Here is a 23933-nt window from a genome sequence, read left to right on the forward strand (position 1 = left end):
TTATTATGACAGAAATTATGGTTTCAAGTCTTCTGGTTAATCCCAGTGTAACTATTATTTTTCCATTTGAAGGAGAAATCCGCCATTGCTGCTTGCAGCTATATTTAAGAATATTATATTTAATGGTAATCCTAGATTATAAAAAATTAAGAACTAAAAGAAGCTGTCCCACTGCCATTTGAAAACATAATTATGCCCCTGGAATGTGTGTGTGCACACTCCTTGGAGTGGCATGTGGCAAGGAGACAAAATCTGATCGCAATTCAAAGTTTGTCCGCTAGCATAAACATCCTCTCAGCCTTAGTCTGTAACAAATGCTCACCCTTCTCCCAGGTCAAGAAAAGGACCCAGTATGTTTACATAAGCTTAGAGAGACTTGCATCAACAATATGACAATATGCATTTAGAAAATCGAAATAATTCCTATCAGGATTTAATAGTTATTTTCACTGAGTGAAATTTGACTGTGAGAGCAGGATGGAGAATTGCAAAGAGGGCTGTGAGAGAAATAGGATTCGTCAACCGAAAACGAAACATAAAGCAGGCTGTGTGTGTGTGTGTGTGTGTGTGTCAGTAGGCAGGAAGATGTCTATCGAAGCTGAGGTGTTGCTGCAGGAGGCAAAAGAAAGCATCGAGGCGGCCCAGAACTACAGAAGTGAGCTCCAGCAACGCCTGCATGGGCTCAGCCAGGCACGCAAACAGGTACTGAGGCCCATCTGCTGCTATACAGATCTGCATATTAATGTAGACCGCATAGACATGCATTGGAGACAACTTCGGTAGTGTCCTTTCCTCTCTGGCTCCCTGGCTGTCCATCTCTGCCCTTACCCCCCCAGCTGACAGTAAACAATGCAGAGAGAGTGTGAGAATGAGAGAGTGTGAGAATGAGAGAGTGAGAGAGTGAGAGAGTGAGAGAGTGAGAGAGAGTGAGAGAGAGTGAGAGAGAGTGAGAGAGAGAGTGTGAGAGAGAGTGAGGCCTTTTTCCCATAATCCTTTACTCCCTCGGGTGTGAGTCACTGGAGGACCATAATCGGAGATGAACCGTGGAAGCTAGTAAGCTAGATCACACACAAAAGTCACCCTCACTTTTTACAATCTCATAATGCATTGTGTCAGATTGTTTTAATGTTTTGCAAGCCGATTCTTTGTCAGCTCAAAATATTGATGATTCTTATCTTGACTACACTGGACACACACACACGGTGTCTTTTGTCTTCCAAGTGCCTGAATGTTTTTCCCTCCTGATCTATGCTGTTTATCAGTTGCTGTTCCTCCTTCCGTTTCCTGTTCTCCGTCTGTCAGCTTCTCGCTCTCCTCCAACCTTTCTCTTTTGCACTCCTCTCACACTTTATTAATAAGAGACTGTCTCTCAATTTCTCTCAGGGGTTCTGCGATATATGACAAAAAACAAGTAATTCTATTTTATAAAGCGATTCTGCTTGTATGTGTGTCTGTGGCATATAGGCGAGTTCGGTTAGTCTATTATGAGGAACTGAGACCCGAAGACGGCAGCAAACCACTGAACTTCCTGTTTCTAAGGGGTGCCATTAAAGGCCAATTTATACTTTTTACGGACACGCACACAGGGAACGCCCTCTCCGTCAAGGAACTCCCTCTCCGAACCCCTCGGAGAGCTCTGCGTGCGCCTCCTGATTTTCCTGACTGTCCGTCCGTCCGTCATTTTACGGATACCGCTTGGCTGTGATTGGTCCGTATTAAGAACTGCTCGAGTCAAGGGTGGGTTTGCCGTGACCAACAAGAGAATCCTTAGACCGCCATTGTTGTAAGTTTTTACAATTTATATTTTAGCAAAACAGTACATGTAAATCAGCATCTGAATTAAAATGTGACGAGAAATGGGCAGTGTAGTTGCTGAAAATGGGCTTATTTTATTGATGAAACGGCTAATTTGTCAATTTGCTCCGACATTTCGATAACCTAGCTAGCATCGCAGTGCAGCGCTATCTACTGCTCTGGCGGTGAATTGCTTTCAGCACGCAGAGCCGTCGGAGTAGTATAAGTTCAACCAATCCGTCTGACTCCGTCCGTGCGTCTGTCCGTAACGGAGTCGGAGAAGTATAAATCGGCCTTTACACACACACACACACTTATTTGTCAAGCAGAAGTGTACCTTCTCAGTCCTCCCCCACAGAATGTGACATACACTGGAAAATATGCCACAAAAAATATAAAATAGCTTTTTGCTTGCAATAAGTGATTGGTAAGATTTTTATTTAGCAAGTGTAGGCTGTACATGGATGTTAACACCAAAATCCAGACTAAACTACAATAACGCAGACAAGACGAGGACTATCCATTGTTGGATAAAGGATTAAGAAAGATTGACAATTCAAATCCCTGCTCAATTTATGCAAATAATTAGTTTCAACAGGAAAACATTACCACCACATATAGAAGTCCACGATATCCCTACAGTCACAATGTGTTTATGCACCAACAAGAAATTACAAGTTTAAATGGAAACATCCCCCCTCTTTCCCCCCAGGTGCGGGGTAGCTCCAGCCAAGCCCGCGAGGCCCTGAAGCGCCACTTCTCCGAGCTGCAAATGGCAGCGGCACACCTGCTGGCCGAGCGGCTGGCCTCCCTCCTGGCTGAGGTGGACGCCATCGAGCATGACAGTGTGCAGCCGCTGGACGACTGCCAGAAGCTGATTGAGCAGGGTGTCGGCGCTGCTGACGAGCTGCTCCGCGAGGGTGGGTTTGAATGTGGCACGTGCACACTGGGCTGTTAGTTCAACATGCTGCTTAGAGTGAAAAAGTGGATGTAATGTTACACAATTCTAGCGTTGGCTCTCGATCATCATCCATTCACCTGACTGTGAACAGAAGGTTTATAGTGGATTAATCTAAACTAATTAGATCAGTTAAGTGATTAAATAAGGTATTAAGGGGGGGGGATAAGATCTCCTGTAGACATCCAACCCCACAATGCATTTTAGAATTCTGATTGGTTGTTCTGTTGATAATCCTTTTCCCGGTGAATGACACCATGATTGTCACTGACACTTACACAAATATACACAGCATGTGTGAGAGACCATTTGTTAGTTGATCTGTACTGTGTTTTATTGTTGTCATGCTTGACCCTGACTTTAAGACTTTTGTTTTATCTTATCACACTCTTATCAACTCTTATCAAACATAAGGGTGATAACAATTTCTTATGCCAAGTAATTTATTTACATTTGATAAGATAGTAATTCAGTGCAGGGGAGAATCTCTTTGTTCTCATTCCTTTTCTCTCTCAATTTAATATGATGTGGTCTAATCTCCAGGCGAGGTAGCTATCCGCTGTGGGCTGGCTGAGAAGGAAGACAAGCTTGGAAGCTTCACCAAGAAGGCTCTACAGATCCAACTAGACAGGTAACGAAGAGGGATATGGGCCGGGGGTGGAGAGAGAAAGACTGGGGGGGGGGGGGGATTTTAAATCTAAGTTAAATCTATTTTAAGTTTGTTTCTAGGATAAATGGCTTATATTTAGTGACTTAATTTAAATGCAGGATAGGCAACTTTTTTTCGAAACTCAACAATGTAACTCAAGTATTCAAACTAAAATATCCCACCCCTTCCTTCAAAGCCACTCTCCCAAAACACATGAATGCGCTGCCTGACTACTCCCAGTAGGTATACAGACAGACAAGTAGCCTGTCTAATCATTGCATTTGGTCTGTATGCCGTCCAATCATTAGTGCCGGTCCGACCTTAATGATTGGTCATGTTTATTACAGTCCTGCGACGCCCACAGATATCGGATTGATTTCATTTTACTGTCACATATTTAGATTTATTTGTTGCTATCAGGATGTGACGTTTATTTAAATAAATATGACAAAAAAGTGTTTCTCAACAACAGTGCCTATCCTGCCTAGAAGCGCTAAGCCATTTTTCCTTACTCCGCCGTTAGGGGTCAAATTGACCCCATGAGTCTACAGACATGGGCGTTGTTACTGACATGTAATGATCGCTAGATGCCGCTTGTGGCACGGAGAAAAGGCACGGTCTTAAAATGAAGGGGCCTTCGTCAACCTGTCATTTATTTCCATTTTGTCAGTCGGTGATTATTTCATTAGAGCGTTTGTTGTCTAGCCCCTCAATCATTCAGCAAAATGTAATTTATTGGCTAAAGAATGTCAAACACATTGCGGGTTAGGACTGAAGTTGGTCTATAGTATCCCGACGTATCAACATTTAATAGTCTGTTGACAAGATCGTGTTGTCCCCAGTAGGGGCGGTTCTACACAGGATCCTAAAAATTTCCCTGGCCCCCCCTGTGGCCCCCCTTTTTTTTTATGTTTTTCTTCATCTAGTAGTCATCATGAAACGAGGAAGGGCAGCCTTTTTTACCCCAGTAAATAAAAAAAGTTAGATCACGTGTTTAGTAACCTACATTCGGGTAGTGTCAACGGTAACAAGTTGTTTCAGAAGAAGCCAAAACAAAATGTTGCCTGAAGCCCATCGTAGTTAATACATTTGTGCCTGAATACCTGAAACTCCCATCTGCTTCAGTAGCTTGCGGTGTAACGCAAAGGACTCCAATAATGGATGTGTTTTTGCTTGTGGATCCCACTCAAATATTTTCTTTTCTTAGCTTCCATTTATTTTGTTGTGGTGAATGGCTGTAATGTAATGCTCGCTACATATACAACTACGAAATTAATTGATTTAAAAAGATTTACATGTAAATGTATTTTTTTTTTGCAGACGCTTTTATCCAAAGCGACTTCCAAGAGAGAGCTTTACAAAGTGCATAGGTCACTGATAATGGCCGCGTTTCCCAGATTTTTTTAGTTCTTAAGGACTTAAGAAGGCTCTTAAGAAGGGTTCGGTTAAGAAGGAGCGCTAAGATAGGGGTGTTTCCCAGATGCGTTCTTAACTGCCTTCTTAAGATCCCGCCAAAGAGGCCTCTTAAGAAGCTACTAGTGGGAGCTGTCCACCGCCTTGGTGTTGAAACTAAATCAATCAATGCCAGGAAAATCGATCACCCACCACTTTATCAGCGCATGAATCACACACAACACCGTGTGAGGCCGTAATCATAATACATATTGGGGGGACACATCCCCCCCCAATATATTGATATAAAAATATAAATGTGCTACGCTACGACAGGCAACCGCGCACGCTGTCCGAAATTATCATAAAAAATGTAATTCGTACCCCCCAATGTTGACTCCATGGCTGCCCTATACATGATAGTTGATATGGGTTGTGTGATGGTAGTGGTAGTGGGTTTATTGTTGGGAGTAGGGTGGTGCTGATATTCGTGCTTGGTGACTGGTGGTAACGGCGTAGCTGATAGACATCAAAAGAGATTGACAAGCTCCTCTCTGGTCTGGACACCAGCTTGGTGGAGTGCTGCTCGGGATTCGCGGGGGGCGAGGTTTGGGGCTTCATCTTCCGATGATTCCCCATCTTCATCCTCAGGAGGCCGCTCATCTGCTCGAAAGCGCACTGCTTTGTTGTGCAGTATGGCTGTGACAACAATCATGCGGCAACATTTTACAGGTGACAAGCGCAGTCCCCCTAACGAATGATGGATACATCGGAAACTACACTACCACCTGCCAAACACCCGTTCAATGTGGGTCCTGGGGTGTGTGTGGGCCTCATTGAACCTCTCCTCCTGTGGTGTTGCTGGGTTGATCATCGGTGTCACAAGGTTACTCCGGAGAGGGTAGCCACTGTCCCCGAGGAAGATGCTCCTGCTGAACTCTCCTCTGCCAGCCTCAGCCACAGCTGATTTGGCCCACACAAAGCTGTCGTGTGTGCCTGCAACGATGTCCATGATGAGGCCATCGTGGTCCATAGGGCTGGGCGGTATGAAGGTATATACCGTGCAACGGTAGAAATGTGTCTAACGGGAGAGATTTGGCTATACCGTTTCAACGCGGTATACTCTTTAAGTGTTTCCCACACAGACTTTTTTGTGGCGGTGCAGACTAACACCGGCAGCCACATATTGCGTTTCGTAAACGCTATTTAGGTTAAACATGCAGCGAATTCTTTCAGCTGCATTTCCTTTCCCTGCTCTCCCTCCTTCTCTCTGTCACTTAGCTACGCGTCTTTCTCACATACATAGTCACAACGTCAGCACACGTTAGCAACGATGCATACATTCGCCGTTCTAGTAAGACAGACAGCTATATCAGCGAGCATTCAGCATTGGCTTAATATCTAGGAAAGTTCAGGCTACTTTTCGCTAGGTACCTAGTACGAACATGTCTTAATCAAAGGTTCCCCTTTGTTCTTTTGGTGAGAAGTCTCAGGAGCTAGCTACTTACCTGGCGTCATGGAGCCGACCAATTAAATAGTTATTTAGCACTAGCGTTGCTACTTGCACATGCAGAAATTATTTGTTTGTGGTTGATTTTGTGAAGGTGTGAATAATGTTGGATGAATATTTAATATAATAAAGTTCTGTGTAACAAATTATTAACGAAGGAATCATTTTTAAACCCCCCGTTTGTCTGAGGGCATTACGGATCCGTATTGCGCTGTGAGTACTAGGTCACCACGCGGATGGCATGACTGCGCATCAGCCAATCGGAACGCTCGTACTAGTAACTGAGTCTTGTTTTTAACTCAAGTTTTGTCTCATGTGAGGCAGTTGTTTTTGTTTGTAATAAATAATCAAGTGTGATGATGAAGTACGGTATGGTTATATAGTACAATTTCTTAATTAAATTGACTATATTTACTATATCAATTACTATACCGTGATATATACCGTAACTGTGATATAAAATTACTCATACCGTGATAGGAGATTTTGGCCATATCGCCCACCCCTAGTGGTCCACTGCCACCTGGGTGTTGATGGCTGCGTAATGTTTCCTCCCAATCCAGCACGGATCCACCAGGGAGGGATTGTGGATTGGGCATTTTGATGTGTCCGGCCATGGCGCAGGAGGATCGGTGTCACGGCTGCCACACCCCGTGAAACCGATGCCCTCCATACGGGGAAGCCGGAACTTGGACTGGACAGCCCGGTCCGACAGCACATTCAGTGGACGCACATAAGCATTTATATAAAACATCTGGCTTCGCGCACGCCGACGCTGTTGATTAGCAGCGAGAATATGCTGTATTGCAGCCATGGTGTCTCACTCGCGTGGACTTCAGCAACGCCTTTATAAATAGACTGAGGTGGAGCCTCGATCTCTTGATGAGGTTCCAGCCGAGTTCAATTACACCTGTCAGTTTCCCTGATATCTGTGAAATACCACAGGGTTGTTGATGTTTTTATATCTAATGTAAACTCATGCAGATGCCGAATGTTTGTGAAAACGTAATGAGTGATAGTAATGATGATTCATTTTATTTATGTAGCTACAGGAACACATGGGCAATTATTTATTTTTATATCGTTATTTTTCTTCTTATGCTATTATTTTTCTTGCGTCAGTGTTCTGCAGCTGTGGGCGCACATTTATCATCATGCATGGTTTTAGTATTCCTTTGAGTGTCAGATATAACTTTTCCTGACACGGCTGCAGTGAGCGTTTGGTCGCTAAGAAGGCTGTTAAGAGTGGGTCAGGCTGATCTTACATTTCCTTCTTAGTGAAAGATCTTCTTAAGCTAAGAACGACTCTGGGAAACACGTCCTTCTTTCACAGCGCTCTTAAAAGCGCTCCTAAGAAGCTCTTGGCGCTTAAGAGCTTCTTAACGAATCTGGGAAACGCGGCCAATAACAACAACAAGATAGCCCCAAAGCATTGCGGGTAGCCAAAACAAGAAGCACACATTGTGAACACCCAAAACAATAAATGCCAAAGGGAAGAACCATAAGAGCATGTAGTTAAGCAAGTTACAATTAAACAACATGAATCGCTAAGTGCAAGTGTACCTGTAGAAAAGCAAGCAACAGTAAAAAAAAAAAAAAATAAAAAAAAAAATAAGATGACCTAAAATAGAACAGTTTAAATCAGTTACCACTAACCAACAAGAGCAACAAGTCTCTCAGCAAGAGTCATTGTGATCCTTGAGGAAACTAGCATTGGGTTCAGCAAACCATTCCTAAGTACCGTTGTACTCCTGGAACAAGTGCGTTTTTAGCTTGGCTCAAAAGATACAGCGAAGAAACACTCAGCCATACACGAAAAGACACATGTTGTGTTTCAAAGGGTTAGCGTAGGTTATTTTGTCATATTGTCTGGGTTATCAGCAACGTGGTATGAATTTTTTATATGTGGTGCCAGAAGGAGCTGTGAAGTTGTGGAAAATACGGCTATTGCCTCGAAACAACCCCAAATACGTGAGTAGTAGCCTACATTCGGAAAGTGTCTATGGGAACCAGTTGTTTTAGAAGAAGCCAAAAAAAGATGTTACGTATGCGAATGTATTAAATAAATACGTAACGATTTAGCAATTTTTTCATGAGCCAAAATAGCTCGCAGAGTAAAACAATCGGCTTTCGTGTAAATGTGTTTTTGCTCTAGTGTGATCGAATCCCACTTCATGCGAGCCTGCAAATGTTTTATTTTGTCTATTTTGTTGTGAATGGATTTAATGTAGTGCGCACGTAGCCTATACTTTCAAATTCGCCGCAGCAAATATGAGATCCGACTTGAAAATTGCCAGTAATATGTTTGTGAATTTGTGACGAATCTGGTGATGGAGGAAGACTGATACGTGAACGCACAGCGTGGTAACCAGTTGGGCGACAACACCGGCTCCCGGCAGCGACAACTTATCGTCTCTTTCGACTTCCAGGTCACGACCTGGGAGGGGGGAGGGTGTTAGGGGGGAGGGCGGGAGGGGGGAGGGCGGCGAAATCTCAAGCATGCGCAAAGACGCAGAGTCCAGTTCATAGCCCAATTCACCGTTGACAAGCATGCAATGTCCAAATTATCAACCGACTCGGACCGAGTTATCTCGGGGTGTCAATCGGATCGTAGTCGGACAGCAATTATTCGAACAAAGGTGTTTACAAGAAAGGGATCATTCTATTTCAGTCCAAATAAGCCAGTAATTTGACTCCATGTAACCACGGTGACTGCATTTGGTCTCAACAGTTCCTTTCAACGGTGTAGCTTACTCAAATCCAGTTATCCAACATTCCAAGCATTCCATTCTGATAGGCCTATTTACAGCTCAATAATACTTTTCATTTAGCTGACTGTATGCAGGGAATAGCATAACAGAGATGTGGTTTTAGTAGCCGACAGGGTTGTCACATCTGCGGTTTTCTAAATACTTTGAAAACAGTGTCGCGGGTGAAAATGTATTGGTCGCAGCTGGCGGATTTTAGTCATAGTCATTTTTACATTGTAACTATGGAGGCATCTTTTGGATTAATGTGTCAACTCCTCTGTTATATACCCCAAAACATTGGTGTAGTTTTCAGGCATTTTGGGCTGATTTTGAACACTCGTTGGACTGGAAATCTTTGCTGGACCTGGCAACCCTGATAGCTGAGGTGGGGGCGGATTAAAGCAGTGGTAAATAAAGTAGTCTGCGTCTAAGGGTGTGTTCATACTTGGCAGCTAGGTTTGGTTCGCTGCCAAACCTAGCGCTTGTAGCCAACATTTGCAATGTGGCGGCAGTTTTGACATCGGTAAACACATTCATTTATGTAACAAATCACTGATCTATATATCTCAAAGTATATCCACTTCATATTGTTGTTCTGTTTGCTAGACAGGCCCTTTTGAAAGCAGATGAATATCTATTGTAAAAGCGAGGTTCCCTATTTTCTTGCTTTCTTTCATTTTGTTGTGAATGTCTTTTGTTAATTGCATTAGTTAAATCGCGGTAGCCAACTTATGTAATTTCAACATCAGTAAACACATTTATGTAACGAGATTCACTGATACTGAAAGTAGCCTATATAGGCCTACACGTTATATTGTTGTTCTGTTCGCTAGCCAGCCCCTTTGAAAGCAGCTGATTATCGGTTGTAAAGGCGAATTCGCTTCTAAATGACGAAACAGAAGTCCCTATTTTCCTTACTACGCTAGTTTTATTTAATTGCGACTGCCTTTTGCATTAGTTCAATCGCGGTAGCCTACTACAGGACACCTGCAAAATATTAACTTTGCAGAGGGTCCGGTTCTACAGTTGAGCATGGGCAACTAAACCCATTATAATTTGCGCACACACACAGATTTCTGTCATTATTAGAGAGATGACTAATGTAAGAAATATTATGAAGTGAAAATCTCTTTCTGCCCAGGCAGCCAAATTTACTTGTTTTCAAGCAAGTTCATAACGAATATTTTTGCACTTAAATCTGAAAGGGCATTTTTGCAGTGCATGGGAGTACGGCTCATTTGAAATATTCACCAAATGTGTGTGCGTGCGGCCTGTGCGGTGGCAGCCTCCCGGAAGTGCCGGCCCTGGTGGACGTGCCATGTGTTTCAGCCCAGCTGGACGATTCTCTGCTGTACGCGGTGAGGGAGCGCGTGGCCAAGCACGGCTCTGTATCTTCACACCCCCCGGTCCAGATAGAGGAGCTGCAGGAGAGGCCTGGGAGTGTGCTGGTGCGCTGGTGCAAGGTAGGAATGGCAAAGCACAACACACACACATAACGACCTGGGGCCTGTACTACGAATCAAGATTTGGCGTCAACGAGGTAACTTCAGGTTCAACCCAGGGTTTTCTATATCCAACGGTGGATCACTTGTTACGGGGGTCAATCGCCATGGTAACTAATGCTGAACACCTAACCTTAAGCAGGTTAAGTTGGAGATCAGAGATCAACCGGTAATGCACCGCCCACTGACCCATTCATTCTTTAAGTTCAAGTCTTTTATTTGTCAGGTACACAGAAAAGCACAAGGTTAGACTGGGCACTGAAATTCTTAAGACAAGACAACGCAAGCACCTGCCATAACATAACATATAAGTACACGGAACATAATTTACATCTATGCTTAAATAAGTGAAACTTCCTAAATATACAGATAGCAATAAGTATAAGTGACTAGTGTGCAGTAAATCAATGTCCATATCAGTGTCCAGAAGCCTGATGGCCCTTGGGTAGAAACTGTTTTCCAGTCTGCGTGTGCGTGACCGGATGCTGCGGTAACGCCTGCCAGAAGGCAACGGGGTAAAGAGACTGAAGGATGGGTGGGGAACAGTGTCTTAGAATCCTGCCGGCTTTCCTTAGGCAACATGTGTGGTAGGTGTCCTGTAGGGCTGGGAGCTTCCTGCCGATGATGAACTCAGCAGAACGGACCACACTTTGTAGGGCTTTGCGGTCCCTGTCTGTGCAGCTCCCATATCACGTATCTTTGCCAGCTTCTGGAGCCGTATGTTGCCAATGCGACACATGGAAGCCGTGCACTCACAGTCCCACAGACTGTATCTTAGCATTGTGTTATTTTGCTACGGGTACTTTTATGTAGTGTCTAGGGCTGCAACTAACGATTATTTTAATAATCGTTTAATCTGTCGATTCTTTTTTTTGATTAATCGATGAATCGGATAAAAAACGAAAAAGCATTAATTTCCAACCTTTTATTCAAAAACAGAACTGACAGTAGAAATTCACAGTGCAAAAAATCTTCAGAATGTGCACAAACAGGCACACAATTTTGAAAAAGTTGTTAATATTTGCGTGTATTTAATGCTATTTTCCAAGATGAGCAATTTACTAGAGTTTTGTTTGAAAAATTGAAAATTGCAAGGTTGTGGAAGTAGGCCAGACTTTATTTGAATAATTTAGTGTATACTTTGAAAAAAGTTAAGATTTGCAAGGATTAAGCTATTTACATTTGACATTTATTCATTTAGCAGACGCTTTTATCCAAAGTGACTTCCAAAAGAGAGCTTTACAAAGTGCATAGGTCACTGATAACAACAAGATAGCCCCAAAAACATTGCTATAGCCAAAATAAGTCACAAAGGGAAGAACCATAAGAGCATGTAGTTAAACAAGTTACAATTAAACAAAATGAATCGCTACAAGTGCAAGTGTACCTGTAGAAAAGCAAGCAACAGTAAAAAATATATATAATACACAGCGAGTACAACAAATTAAATCAGTTGCCACTAACCAACAAGAGCAACAAGTTTCTAAGCAATAGTCATTGTGATCCTTGAGGAAACAAACATTGGGTCCAGCAAACCATTCCTAAGTACCGTTGTACTCACTATTTTCTAAATTTGTGATTTTCTATGATTTTATTTGAAACTTAATTGAAAAAGTAAAGGCTGTGGACGTACACCAGACATTAAGATACTCTGGTCCTTTCTGGTTGCTTTGTTGACGATTTTGATTGGCTGTACCGGACAAACGGTAAAAAAAAAGATACAAGGCTTTCTGGAATGGATAGGCTCACCAAGCCCCCTCCCTTCACTTCTTGGCTTGAAATAAAAGCCCATGTGGATCTTGTTGGTATTGCATTTCCGATTTTGTATGCAATGGTAAAAAGTTATAAAAATCCTGAAACATTGATAGTATAGACCAAGAGTAACTACCACACCACAAATGGCCCACCATTACCCATAGGTGGCGCCACAGGCCACGCCCTAAAGCACAAGATACAAGGCTTTTTGGATAGGATAGGCTCACCAAGCCCCCTCCCTTCACTTCTTGGCTTGAAATAAAGGCCCATGTGGATCTTGATGGTATTGCATTTCCGATTTTGTATGCAATGGTAAAAAGGTCTCAAAATCCTGAAACATAGATAGTATAGGCCAAGAAACACTTTAACAAAAGCCCATGTGGATCTTGTTGGTATTGCATTTCCGATTTTGTATGCAATGGTAAAGAGTTCTCCAAATCCTGAAACATTGATAGTATAGGACATGAGTAACTACCACACCACAAATGACCCACCATTATCCATAGGTGGCGCTACGGCCACCCCCCAATTGTCCATTTTCAGAGTGCTGCCATTTCATCCCATTTGTCCCAAAATTCTGAAACTCATTACATATGCCTTATTTCTCATGAGGAACAAAAAGGCCTCTAGAACCTATAACGGCACCCACACAAATCTGAAAAATAGTTCAATGTAAGATGAAAAGTAGATTCATTGTGAATATTTAAAATATGTATGCTTGGCTAATTTCTAATGCTTTTTCCCCAAATCCTATCTGTAATTTGTTTAAACAAACGTAGCCTTTTAAACCTCTAGGTTTAATTCTCTCTTTTATACATTTAAAGTTGGATTTGACATTTAACAGACATTTAATCATTTAGCAAGTTGTTTGACTCAAAAACCATAACAGTACATGGCCCCAACAGTACCAAGCTCCCACCTTCACTCCTTAGTCTAGTAGCCATTTTAGATTAGTAGGCATTGTGTGGTTAGTTTGGCCACAGCTAATTCTACTGTTAAAAGAAACAGAAGGTCTTCTTCTTCAGAACTATCCAGTTGAATCAACCAAACACAGCTTGGTCATGTTTTCATCTTCTTTGGCACATCTAAACTAAGGACTAGACTTTTAAGAAAGCATGACCAAAGCAATTTGGTGAGGGAGGGTTCCTACATAAACAGTTGCTGACAAAGAATTTCAGACAATAACTTAAACATAGTCTTGCATTAAGAGTAGAGTCAACAAATTGAATAACTGTGCTAATGGTTGTTGAAACTCATTGCTCTGAGTTGGTGCATGTCAATTTAGGCAGAAGTCCATGTCTGGTGATATTTGACAACCTCAAACAGCATGAGTCTGCCACTGGGCCTATTGAAAAGGCTCTTGTTTTGATTTGCAATGCAACTATGGGGTGCCAAGCTGGGCCCAGTTGTACTGTTAGAAAGGCCAGTTACATTAAACATTATTGTTGTCATACAGTTTTCTTCCCAGCATTGCAGGCACTAATAAAAGCAGTGGTGTCCAGAAATGTTTCGTTGGAGTGGCGAAAAAGAGAAGCAGAACAGTGGAACACCATCCCACTACCATTATCTCTTATTCAATCTCATCTGTGTTGTATATCTGTAACTGGTATAGTATGGGACTACATGAATGTTTCAAAGTCAAAGTGTAGTAGCGTACAATAGAGGAACTGGGTGTACAAGCTTCTGCTTGCGGAATGAATGCTCCGTGACATGTTTTATAAAACTTGAGAAGGCTCCCTTTATTCGTGGTGTGTGTCCAGTATATAACGTCTCGCCCTGCTTTATCCTACCGCCCTGCTCCCCGGCCCCTTGTAGTAGCCTCATCTCCATGCCCATAACATTACGCCATTAACTAGATCCAGTTACATGACACTGGGAATTTGGTGCTTATGTGGAAAATCCCCAAAAACAGCAGAAAACAAGGAAAATAATAATCCACCAATCATTTTTACATTTCAAATATGGAGGCATCTATTGGAACTATTGGTAACTGCTTTTTTGTACACCCAACAAATATTGGGCTACTTTACATATAATACATATATAACTATACTTATAGGCCTTAATGTAGTTGTCGTCCTACCATTACATACACGTCCTTTACTAAAGTGTATCTTCCCTTTCATAAAGTTATTGTTGTAATCAAAGCTTTTAAAGAATGGATCTCTGCATGATGGGCCTAACCAGAGCACAGGTGGCCTGACAGAACACGCTTCAAAGTTGTCACTTTCAAAAGGGTGGCATTTTAACCGTTTGTCAAAATGTCTAAAAGTTGGTACGCATGCCTTATATTGCTCATGGGGAACAAAAGAGTGTCAAGAACCCATAATGTCGGCAGCATGGATATTTCTCTACAGTGACAATTTGTGAAGAATATCAGAAAATGACTAAAAATCAGCCATTGATCCAGTTGTTTTGAAATGTTGTGTACATGTATGAAATACATGTCTCTGTCATGTCAATTTGGTAATGGTTTGAAATGTTATGGAGGAACCCGCCATTGCTGCCTGCAGCTATATTTAGGGGCCAAGAAGCGAAGCTGCGAGCTGGCGAGCACAAACCATTGTTATCTCACATATATATTATTATTATTATTATTGTTTCTCTTCACACCCCTAAAACTCAGTCAATATTTGGACTACATAGACAACCTAGGTGTCAAAAGTTTCGTCTTGGTAGCGATTGAGTTGCTTGTATTGGGATTTACGTTCCGTTGCACGGTTTAAGCAGACATTAAGAATTTGTGGCGAAAGGTGAAGCAAATGGTGGCTAACTTGCTAGCCAGTCACTGACGCCACTAACGTCACTAACGTCACGAAAGCTCGCGTGACTATCTCTAGCAGAACATTAGTTTAGCATCTTGTTAACTTATGGGAGATAGCTAGGCTAACTGCTTTACTGCAAGGCAGCTGCAGAAACGCCACAAGCAAAGAGGCCTGGGTGATAACTCTTTGCTCATTTTACTTTGTGATATGACACACAGTTGTAATGTGTAATGTACAATATAAGCTAATAGTATTAAGGAAGTACATCTGCTTTCGGAAACAGTCTACTATTTCACTGAAGCATTAGCATCATGACATTAGCCTCTGTTGCCCGGGCAACACATACTACAGCTGTCTTTGATGCATCTCTTTTCAATCGTTAAAATAAACATTCCTCACACGGATATATTATGACATTAGATTACAAGTAAACGATTTGTGGGTGAAATTATTATTACCAGTGGTTTCAAACCAGTATAGCTCACGACACTGCAACGCTGTAGCCTAGTTTACTAACGCTAGCTAACAAAAACATCTCCACAGCTGTTTACAGTAGGAATTCAAACAGCGGCGCATCCATTGCCACAACCTAAACTTTGTCAATCGGTTCATGAAAATAATTCATTTCAGCCTAGACCGTACAACGGATGTAACGTTAAATCGAATTCAACCAACGCAATCGCTACAGTACCAAGACGAACAGTCTAGTACAGGGGTGTCGAACTCCGGTCCTCGAGGGCCGCTGTCCTGCATGTTTTAGATGTTTCCCTGCTCCAACACACCTGATTCAATTAAAAGGGTTGTTATAACGACCATTCATTCGAATCAGGTGAGCTGGATCAGGGAAACATCTAAAACATGCAGGACAGCGGCCCTCGAGGACCGGAGCTCGACACCCCTGGTCTAGTATGTAGTACAATCTACCGGGGCAGCTTCTCCACACAGGTCTTATCGCATTCAGCCTTGTTACTGACAATGATCGCTACCACTGACATTTTTATGAATGAGGGATTTCCCCCTAAATAAATGTCAAGCTTATTTACGTTTTGGGGGGCATATTTTCAGTTAGCAGATGGTATTGAATCGCGATTCCATCTGAGATAGCTACTGCTGGTACAGTACAGTAACGTTTTTTAAAAGAATCTTATGAATCAATGCAATGAGTAGGCTACTAATGCCTGAAAATATCACGAGAAGGGAAAAACTTACAATGATGTTTAAATCATAGAGATTAGGTCATTTTTTACACCGGTATATGTAGCCAATTTAAAACCTGCATGTAATAGCCTTTGGTGTCACATTAAAGAGTCTTAATAACAAATAGCCAGCTAGACCATATACTAGACGCCCAGCAGAAGTTTGTAGCCATATAAGGCCTATCTATATATATAGGCTACTTGATTTGGCTGCAAGATTCGCTGATTTTGGGTGTCCAAGATATGAAGGATTCTGATCTGAAGCAACAGTCTAGCCATGTAGCTAAGCCTTCTCCGGGAAGAGTGGATTTTCGAAGTCTGGAAGAGAAATTTAGGCTAGTGCTACTTGCCCCACTGCACTGGACAAGTTATTAAAACTCAAATAAAATGAAATGCAATGTTAGGCCTACTTCACGTTATGTGCCACTCATTAGGCTACGTCTATCGATTTTATTTGACCGAATTCTGCATCAGTAAAACACCAAAAAAGTGGCTTCGTCCCAAGATCTCTACAGACCGGCTAATTCAATAAAGCAGCGCTGCAAGACCCAGTGAAATGTATATCCTAGCTAGCGGTTTAGGCTGAAATGAAGTATTTTCATGAACAGACAGTTTTGACATTGACAAAGTTGAGGCTGTGGCAATGAAGTTAAGTAACAACTTTGTTGCAGGAGCATTCTTTGTCTACGTTGCGAGCTAACAGTGTCCGGTAGGCTTCTTCGCTATAAATAATGATGTCGCTATAAATAATGATGTTAAACCACCGTTAAATAAGCCCACAAAGAAAATGTAAGGTAAAAGAAACAAAAGAAAGGTTTGAGGTTACTCTGAAAATTATCAATAAAATAGGCTAATGTAATAATACAACTCCTAAATCCTTTTCTAACTAGACTCCTCTATCTTGCACAATGAAACATAACGTTTTTTAGAAGTAGTCTAATCAATAAGCCTGCGCTTGCCATCATTACTCAAATGATGCCATTCAGGGCGGTAAAATTACAAAATAGGACGCAAGTGTCTCAGAAATAACAGAGAGCTATTTGTCTTCAAGGCCAACCAATGGGAATATTGTGAATAAAAACAACACAGACACAGGGAGCAAATAAACAGGCAGATGTTAGCCTTGCATTGTTTGAAAAAGAAGAAGCGGGAAGCCAGCTAGTATATAATAGGCAGATGTTGGATGTTGGATCATATCACACCATGGAAAACCAAAGTCGTCCCCACGTCTGGATCGTTTGCAGCTCGTTGATCTACTGGCTTGCGCGGCACGCGGACGAGGTCGGACTGTACCCCGACCTTGCACTGCAGTGCCATATTGAATGGGTAGGGGTGAGGGGCATGAGGTGGGCAGACCTTGTGCCTGAGCTCCGTGAGAAGCGTGGCATGCTTCCCAGCCCGAACATAATGGTGCTCCACGTCGGGGGAAACGACCTCAGCCAAGTGACCGGGCTGGACCTGACGAGGCAGATGAAGCGAGACCTGGGGGCCATCATTTAGATGTTCCCAAACACTCTGCTGGTGTTTTCGGAAATCCTGGAACACTGGAGGTATCAGAGGAGCACCAGCGCTTCTAATATCGACAGGACAAGACGTCGAGTCAACGCAGCGGTGTCTAGCTTCCTGGCCGACCGTGGGATGGGGAGCATTCAACACCCCCAAATACGACACGGTTTCGTGGGGATGTACCGACCCGACGGTGTCCATCTTGATCACGTTGGAAACAATGTGTTCTTGGGAAACATCCAAGACGGTCTCCGACGGTCTCCGACGACTCCTGTGCTAGCCACAGCACACACAACAACGGCTCTTTTAAGAGCCACCCATAATTAAAAAAAAAGAGCAATTCGACCGTTCAAAGTGCCGTTGTAATTTTACAACCATGGGGTCTTACAGGGTTAAATGGTACCATCTTTACATCTTTGAAGTGTGTCATAAAAAGCGGCGTCACGTAGGCTAGGCATTGCGAGCTCAGCTCACGGTGTAGGCTATACGGTAGGCTACTCCATATAGCGACCAACTCTACATTCATACGTCTCTGAAATTGCTTTAAAATAACAGAAAACATTAATATATTGACGTTGATAGGCTACATTTAGATGCTCTTATGAATCAAAACGTCCTACCACTTGAGAAATACGGTCCTACACATAATTAGACAAATGCAATATTAAATGTCCCATAGCCTACAACCTCATAACCAGGTGCAACAGTTGCTTCGAGAGGATTAAGGAGTTGAAGAAGCAGATGCTGTGTCTTCCTCTTGTTGGGCAACCAACAAGTTGTTTATATCTGACTACAATTTAATAAGTTACCTAGCGCTGCATCTTCATGAGCTACATTTGGCCTCCTCCTAACCAGTATCACCTCTCTTCCATCTGAGTGATACATGTAATTTTTACAAAATTATCATCAAGGGAACACAATGGTCAGAACTTCAGTCATACATTTAAATGCTTTTTTAAATATTTAAACACCAGAAGACTATGGGCAGCTGGGGCAGCCGCAAGCACACCCTCACAATTTCCCCAGAAATTGTATGCTCTCTAGTTATTATTATTAGGGGCCAAGCAGCGAAGCTGCGAGGCACCTATTGTTATTGTTAGTTTTATTATTATTATTATTATTGTTATTATTATTATTATTATTATTCCGCCATGGGTGTCTATGGCAGCACCCATAAGCGCTTGGTCGAAAGTTGTGAAATTTGGCACACTCATTAGGGACAGTCCCCTGGTCCAATTCACCAAGTTTCATGTCCCATACTTTGGCACTCTAGCGCCACCAACGAGTTGTGTTTACACACGCAACTTTTAAACTGTATGACCCATTTTCAGAACAACGTTGCTCAACAATGTCGCTCCGATGGTCTTTCCTCTACCTCAGCTTTTTGCTCCGCGCTCAACTAAACTATTTTTTTTAATACTCAAACATCTCCGCGACTTATTGAGAGGTGTAATAATCGCGCAACACAACGAATAGGGCTAGCAGCCCTATTTAATATGCCGCAGCGCCCAACCAAAATTTCTCTTGCCGCCCCTCTCTCACTATGGAACTGGCAGGAATCAAGCACGTCTCCCCTGGAGTTCTTAGTCGAGCCTGCCACTTATCACCCAATCAAAAAAAGTCTACACAATAGCTAATCAGAAAATAGCACTATTGTATCTGGGTAAGATTTAATGCAACAACCAATGGAAAAAAAGTATATCCTGGAATTGTTCACGTGATTTTGCTACATTAGGTGCGGTCGACATGACCCGACTTCATGCAGCCGGTTGCAGCCGGCTGACTTGAAACAGTGAATTCTGGTTAGACTTTTTGTCCAACTTGAGACGTCGCCATCAAAGTACCGTGAGATCGATTCGAGAACTGCCGGCTGTGTAGCCGAGCGCATTTTCTCAAGAGCAACTGCACGGGTTCAAGTGACGACACAGCTATTTCATGATTGGCCAGACTCACACATGACAACTTTGACGCGTGTTTTGTAATATTCGGACACCTTCAGTTTCGCCAATGCTCAAATCCGGACCAAACAGTTGAATTGAATAAAACATTTATGGAAGAAAGGGTTTTACTCCACCTCTTCACTAACGGAAAGACTACGTTTAATTATAAAGAGTAAAGTAAGCAAACAGCGCTTAATCGGCCGTGACTGACGTCAACGCAGCAAACCACGAGAAGCTGAAATGTCCGACTTTACAGAGCCGTTTTCAACTCCTCCCCGACTGCAAGCGGCCACTCTCGCCAGTCGTTTCATGCAGCCGCAGTCCATGTCGAACACACCTAACGTCTCCCGAAAGTTTCTTTCACCTACAGAGCAAACCACTGGAGCTCGAGCATGACTTTGAGCACAGTCATGATCTCCTGTTTTGATGTTACAACTAATTCACAACTTGATTGACACAAACAATGACAACTTAGAAAGTGTTTCCCAGATCATTAAAATCAGTTTTTCATGTGTATGTAACTTAACCAACAGTTTACAGCCTGTTCACTGACACCTGCTCAGAACAAGTAGTCTCTGCAGTGGCGATTTAGACCCTTTTTAGGGGTGCTCAAGCACCCCAAAATGTAATCTCATTACCCCTAAAAGTAATGGTAATTAAAAAGGTCATGAAGAAAGGGACATCCTTAGTTTTTTGATTTATTCAATATTTTGCATAACAATACATAAATGTGTTAATTGTTATCCAGTGAAATTAAGGATTTATTTACAGGCATGCAAACTCCTCACCCTTTTTTAAACCAAAATGGGTAACCTACGTGATTCATGGCCGTGGCCAACACAGCATTTTACCTGTACTTCCCAACTTTACAACTGGCTCTGAAACCAATGCTATCCAAAAAAAATATTTTTGGTTAAAAGAACATGACATTGTTTACAAGAGCACAAATTCTACATAGATGTAGCCTCTTAATTTTGCTCTCAAAGTGCACCATATTCATGTGTTTAACTTTAAAATGTAATAAAGTTTCTTCCGGGGGAGCATGCCCCCGGACCCCCCTAGAGGGTAGGGGGATTCGCTGTATCCTTCTCACCTTTTTCACCCCTGACCTGTTTGCATGCCTGTTATTAGCAAGGGGGTTTAGCACTTTTGCAAATTACTGTATTCATGTCACATTATCATTGGGGGCTGAGCAGCCCTAAAGGTCTGATCCTAGAATCTCCCCTGAGTCTAGGCCTAGTCATATTTTCGTTATCACACGATGACTGACATTGTCACATTATAAACATATTTTTCCAAATAGGCTTAATAATTTTATTAGCACTAAATACATTTAAGTGTTTTGCATCGTCAATGGTCATCTATAAAATCCTGTCATACTTTATCATTATATCCTGGCCATGGATGCATTAATCATTGCTGGCTTTCAAAGATATCAGGTAAAAAGCAATTTATTTATTTATTTTGACTCCCGGGGGGGGGGAAAGCCAACCGCCTTTGAAACAAGCAAACTCAAATCAAATGTATTTGTATAGCCCTTTTTACATGCAAGCATGTCACAGAGGGCTTCACAGACGCCCATAGAACCCCCTTTGGAACAAGCTACTGTAACAATGTTGTCACTGGCAGTATTTCAGATGGATTTGTGATTCAAACCGTCTGTTAACTGAAAATATGCCCCACCAAAACGTAAAAACGTTTGACATTAATTTAGGGGGACATGGCTAATTCAAAAGAAGTTTGCTAGAGGCAAGCTAGCTGCTGTTGCTAGACACACTTCACTGATTGTTTGAAAGCGCCGGAAATGAGAATGTTTCTTTTGACATAATAAAGTTTAACCATAGTGGCATTGAAGGCAGTAGCCTACTACTACACACTGCCAGTGGGCGAGCCGAGTCTGACGGCTAACGTCAAAACAAGACGCGGTCTCACTCAAATTCCAGGTTTTACACAAATCACAAAAATATGCTGACCCGCTGGCTGTCTTCGCAATTGCCATAACTTTAAAACAATGCTCTCCATTTTGATGTAGAATTGACCCTGGTACGAAATTAAGAAAATACTCATCAGACGCAGATCGACAACACTGTTGTCGATGAGTGTCAACACTCGTTGACAACACTGTTGTTGCTGCCGCAATCGTCAATGGAGGCTGACGGGGCTTTCACGTAGCAAACAAGTCAAAGTGTTTACAGCAACCTACATTAAAATCTCACAAAATCTGAGATGGCAGTTCCACTTGAAATCGGTTCAACAAAGTCCAATGGTTGGAAATGTTTGGGGGTTGGTATTTTTCACTCATAATCCAAGCTCCAACTTGCGTGCTAGAACGTCTCTATCACGTTGTATCCATGCGTCGTTGCTAACATGTGTTGATGTGGTGACGTAGCTAGCACAGAGTTACACTTCGTCGATTAAAGGCACTTTTCGCCACAAAAACGTAACCTCCTAAACTATGCAACGGAACGTATATCCCAATACAAGCAACTCACTCGCTAGCAAGACGAAACTTTTGACACCTACCTTGTCTATGTAGTCCAAATATTGCCGGATCCTTGGGGGGGCAAAAATAAATAATAAAATACAGCTGCAAGCAGCGATGCGGGTTCCTCCGCAAAATGGCAAAATATTATAAAAATGTACATTGTAGAAGGTAAAGAGTTGGACAACAGGAGAGCAAAACTACTTCACGTTGGGCCAACTACAATAGGCTGAATGGGGATTTGAACTTGTGACCATAAGGTTACAAGGCAGCCTCTCTATCCTCTCTGCTACACACCAACTGTTGAGAATGTAAGGGTAGAAAGGGGAAAGTATTAGCTTTGGTCAGCTTTGGGACAAAGGTTAAGAAGCGGTTGACATTTCAAAGTGGAATTGCGTGAAATTGCGCATGGTATTTCATAATGATTTGACATCCTGTTTAACTAAACAGATATTCCAATTTAAGACAGGCTGGATTCAAACCTACAATCTTATACTTTGCAGGTCACTGTCCCTGTCCATTGAGTTATTCTCAGTGTTGAATATTGTCATGTTCAGTTACTGCATAAAAAAGTAAACTGTTTCTGTGGTAAGAGTTGTTATATTCAGCCAAAGTTTAAACTACTCAAATTCAATCATATTTTTACATACCAAGGTGAAATTGTTGATGGTACTTTGTGATGTCATCTTGAACCCATAAGGTTTGAAAACCATCAGTCAAAATGATATTTGATTTATTGACACAAAGATATCGAGGCAATGTGGACATTTACATAAATACACAAATTTTAGAAATGTTGTATTACATTTCTCATTCCATTTCACCCTATATAAAAATACACCTGCCCGCACACTATCCGAATCCATGCAGTTTACCTCCCTCAAAGCATGATTGCTGTAGCGGACGCATGAGGTCGACCAAAATTTGCCTCCCACAATCTAAACACATTAATTAACACAGTTACAAAAATGTCTCAAAGATGACTTAAAGACTGTTTTCTAGAACCACAGTCAACTGACAATCAAGAAGAGCCTTATTGGCAACATGTCTGTGACATATCCAATGATCATCTCCTTACCATTGTCAATGAAATCTGGCCAACTCATTTCATTTCCCATTAAACCACACAACATGCACTCTCAGGGTGACCAACAAGATTATTTTAACTAACAAACAATAATATTACAAACATCTAACTGAACGAATGCAACAACTGAAATCCCTTGCGGAGCTGTTATAACCAAACTATTTTCCACAAGTCTTGGCGTTTTTTGACATACCGCACTGCATGCTGGGTACCCAAGAGCGCTTACGCTGATGATCTAGCTGTGCTCCGACTTTGTGATATGACGAGATGCTAGTGATGCGCTAAGGTCTCGGCGTCTCCTGAAATGTAACGCGTCTTTCTGCCTTGAAGCTCCGTGTGCATCATCATCAAGACCCCATGTATATGTCAAGATAACATCCAAGCTAACAATTTCGCTAAATCTGACTGCAGCTTTGTATACCATATGTAGCCTACTGTGTTATGGTTGTTTGAGTTAAACAACTTGCTTAATGAATTCAATGGCTGTTAAATGTCAAATCCAACAATACATTTATAAAAGAGAGAGTTCCAATCAAATCTGAATTATTTTTAAACCTAGAGGTTTAAAAGACAACCTTTTGCCTAAACTGACATGCACCAACTCAGAGAACTGAGTTTCAACATCCATTTACACATTTAGTCTCTAT

General features: G+C 42.1%; 1 protein-coding gene and 1 long non-coding RNA gene across 3 annotated transcripts in view; one reads left to right on the plus strand and one right to left on the minus strand.

Annotated features, from left to right (window-relative positions):
• The window catches only part of LOC124465495, a 250554-nt gene that overhangs the window by 209628 nt on the left and 16993 nt on the right, over positions 1-23933 (minus strand). The window lies entirely within an intron of this gene.
• Positions 1-23933, plus strand: part of crlf3 (cytokine receptor-like factor 3) — a 54347-nt gene that overhangs the window by 18480 nt on the left and 11934 nt on the right. The window contains exons 2-5 of one of the 2 annotated variants that reach the window (XM_047017297.1): positions 575-702; positions 2507-2714; positions 3296-3383; positions 10339-10516. In XM_047017297.1, the coding sequence (XP_046873253.1) occupies positions 586-702; positions 2507-2714; positions 3296-3383; positions 10339-10516 (591 nt within the window). In that variant the 5' untranslated portion in view covers positions 575-585. The remainder of the gene's footprint in view (positions 1-574; positions 703-2506; positions 2715-3295; positions 3384-10338; positions 10517-23933) is intronic. The other variant, XM_047017296.1, reaches the window with a different exon arrangement.

The sequence above is a fragment of the Hypomesus transpacificus genome, unplaced genomic scaffold, assembly GCF_021917145.1.
Source record: "Hypomesus transpacificus isolate Combined female unplaced genomic scaffold, fHypTra1 scaffold_52, whole genome shotgun sequence".
Lineage (NCBI taxonomy): Eukaryota > Metazoa > Chordata > Actinopteri > Osmeriformes > Osmeridae > Hypomesus > Hypomesus transpacificus.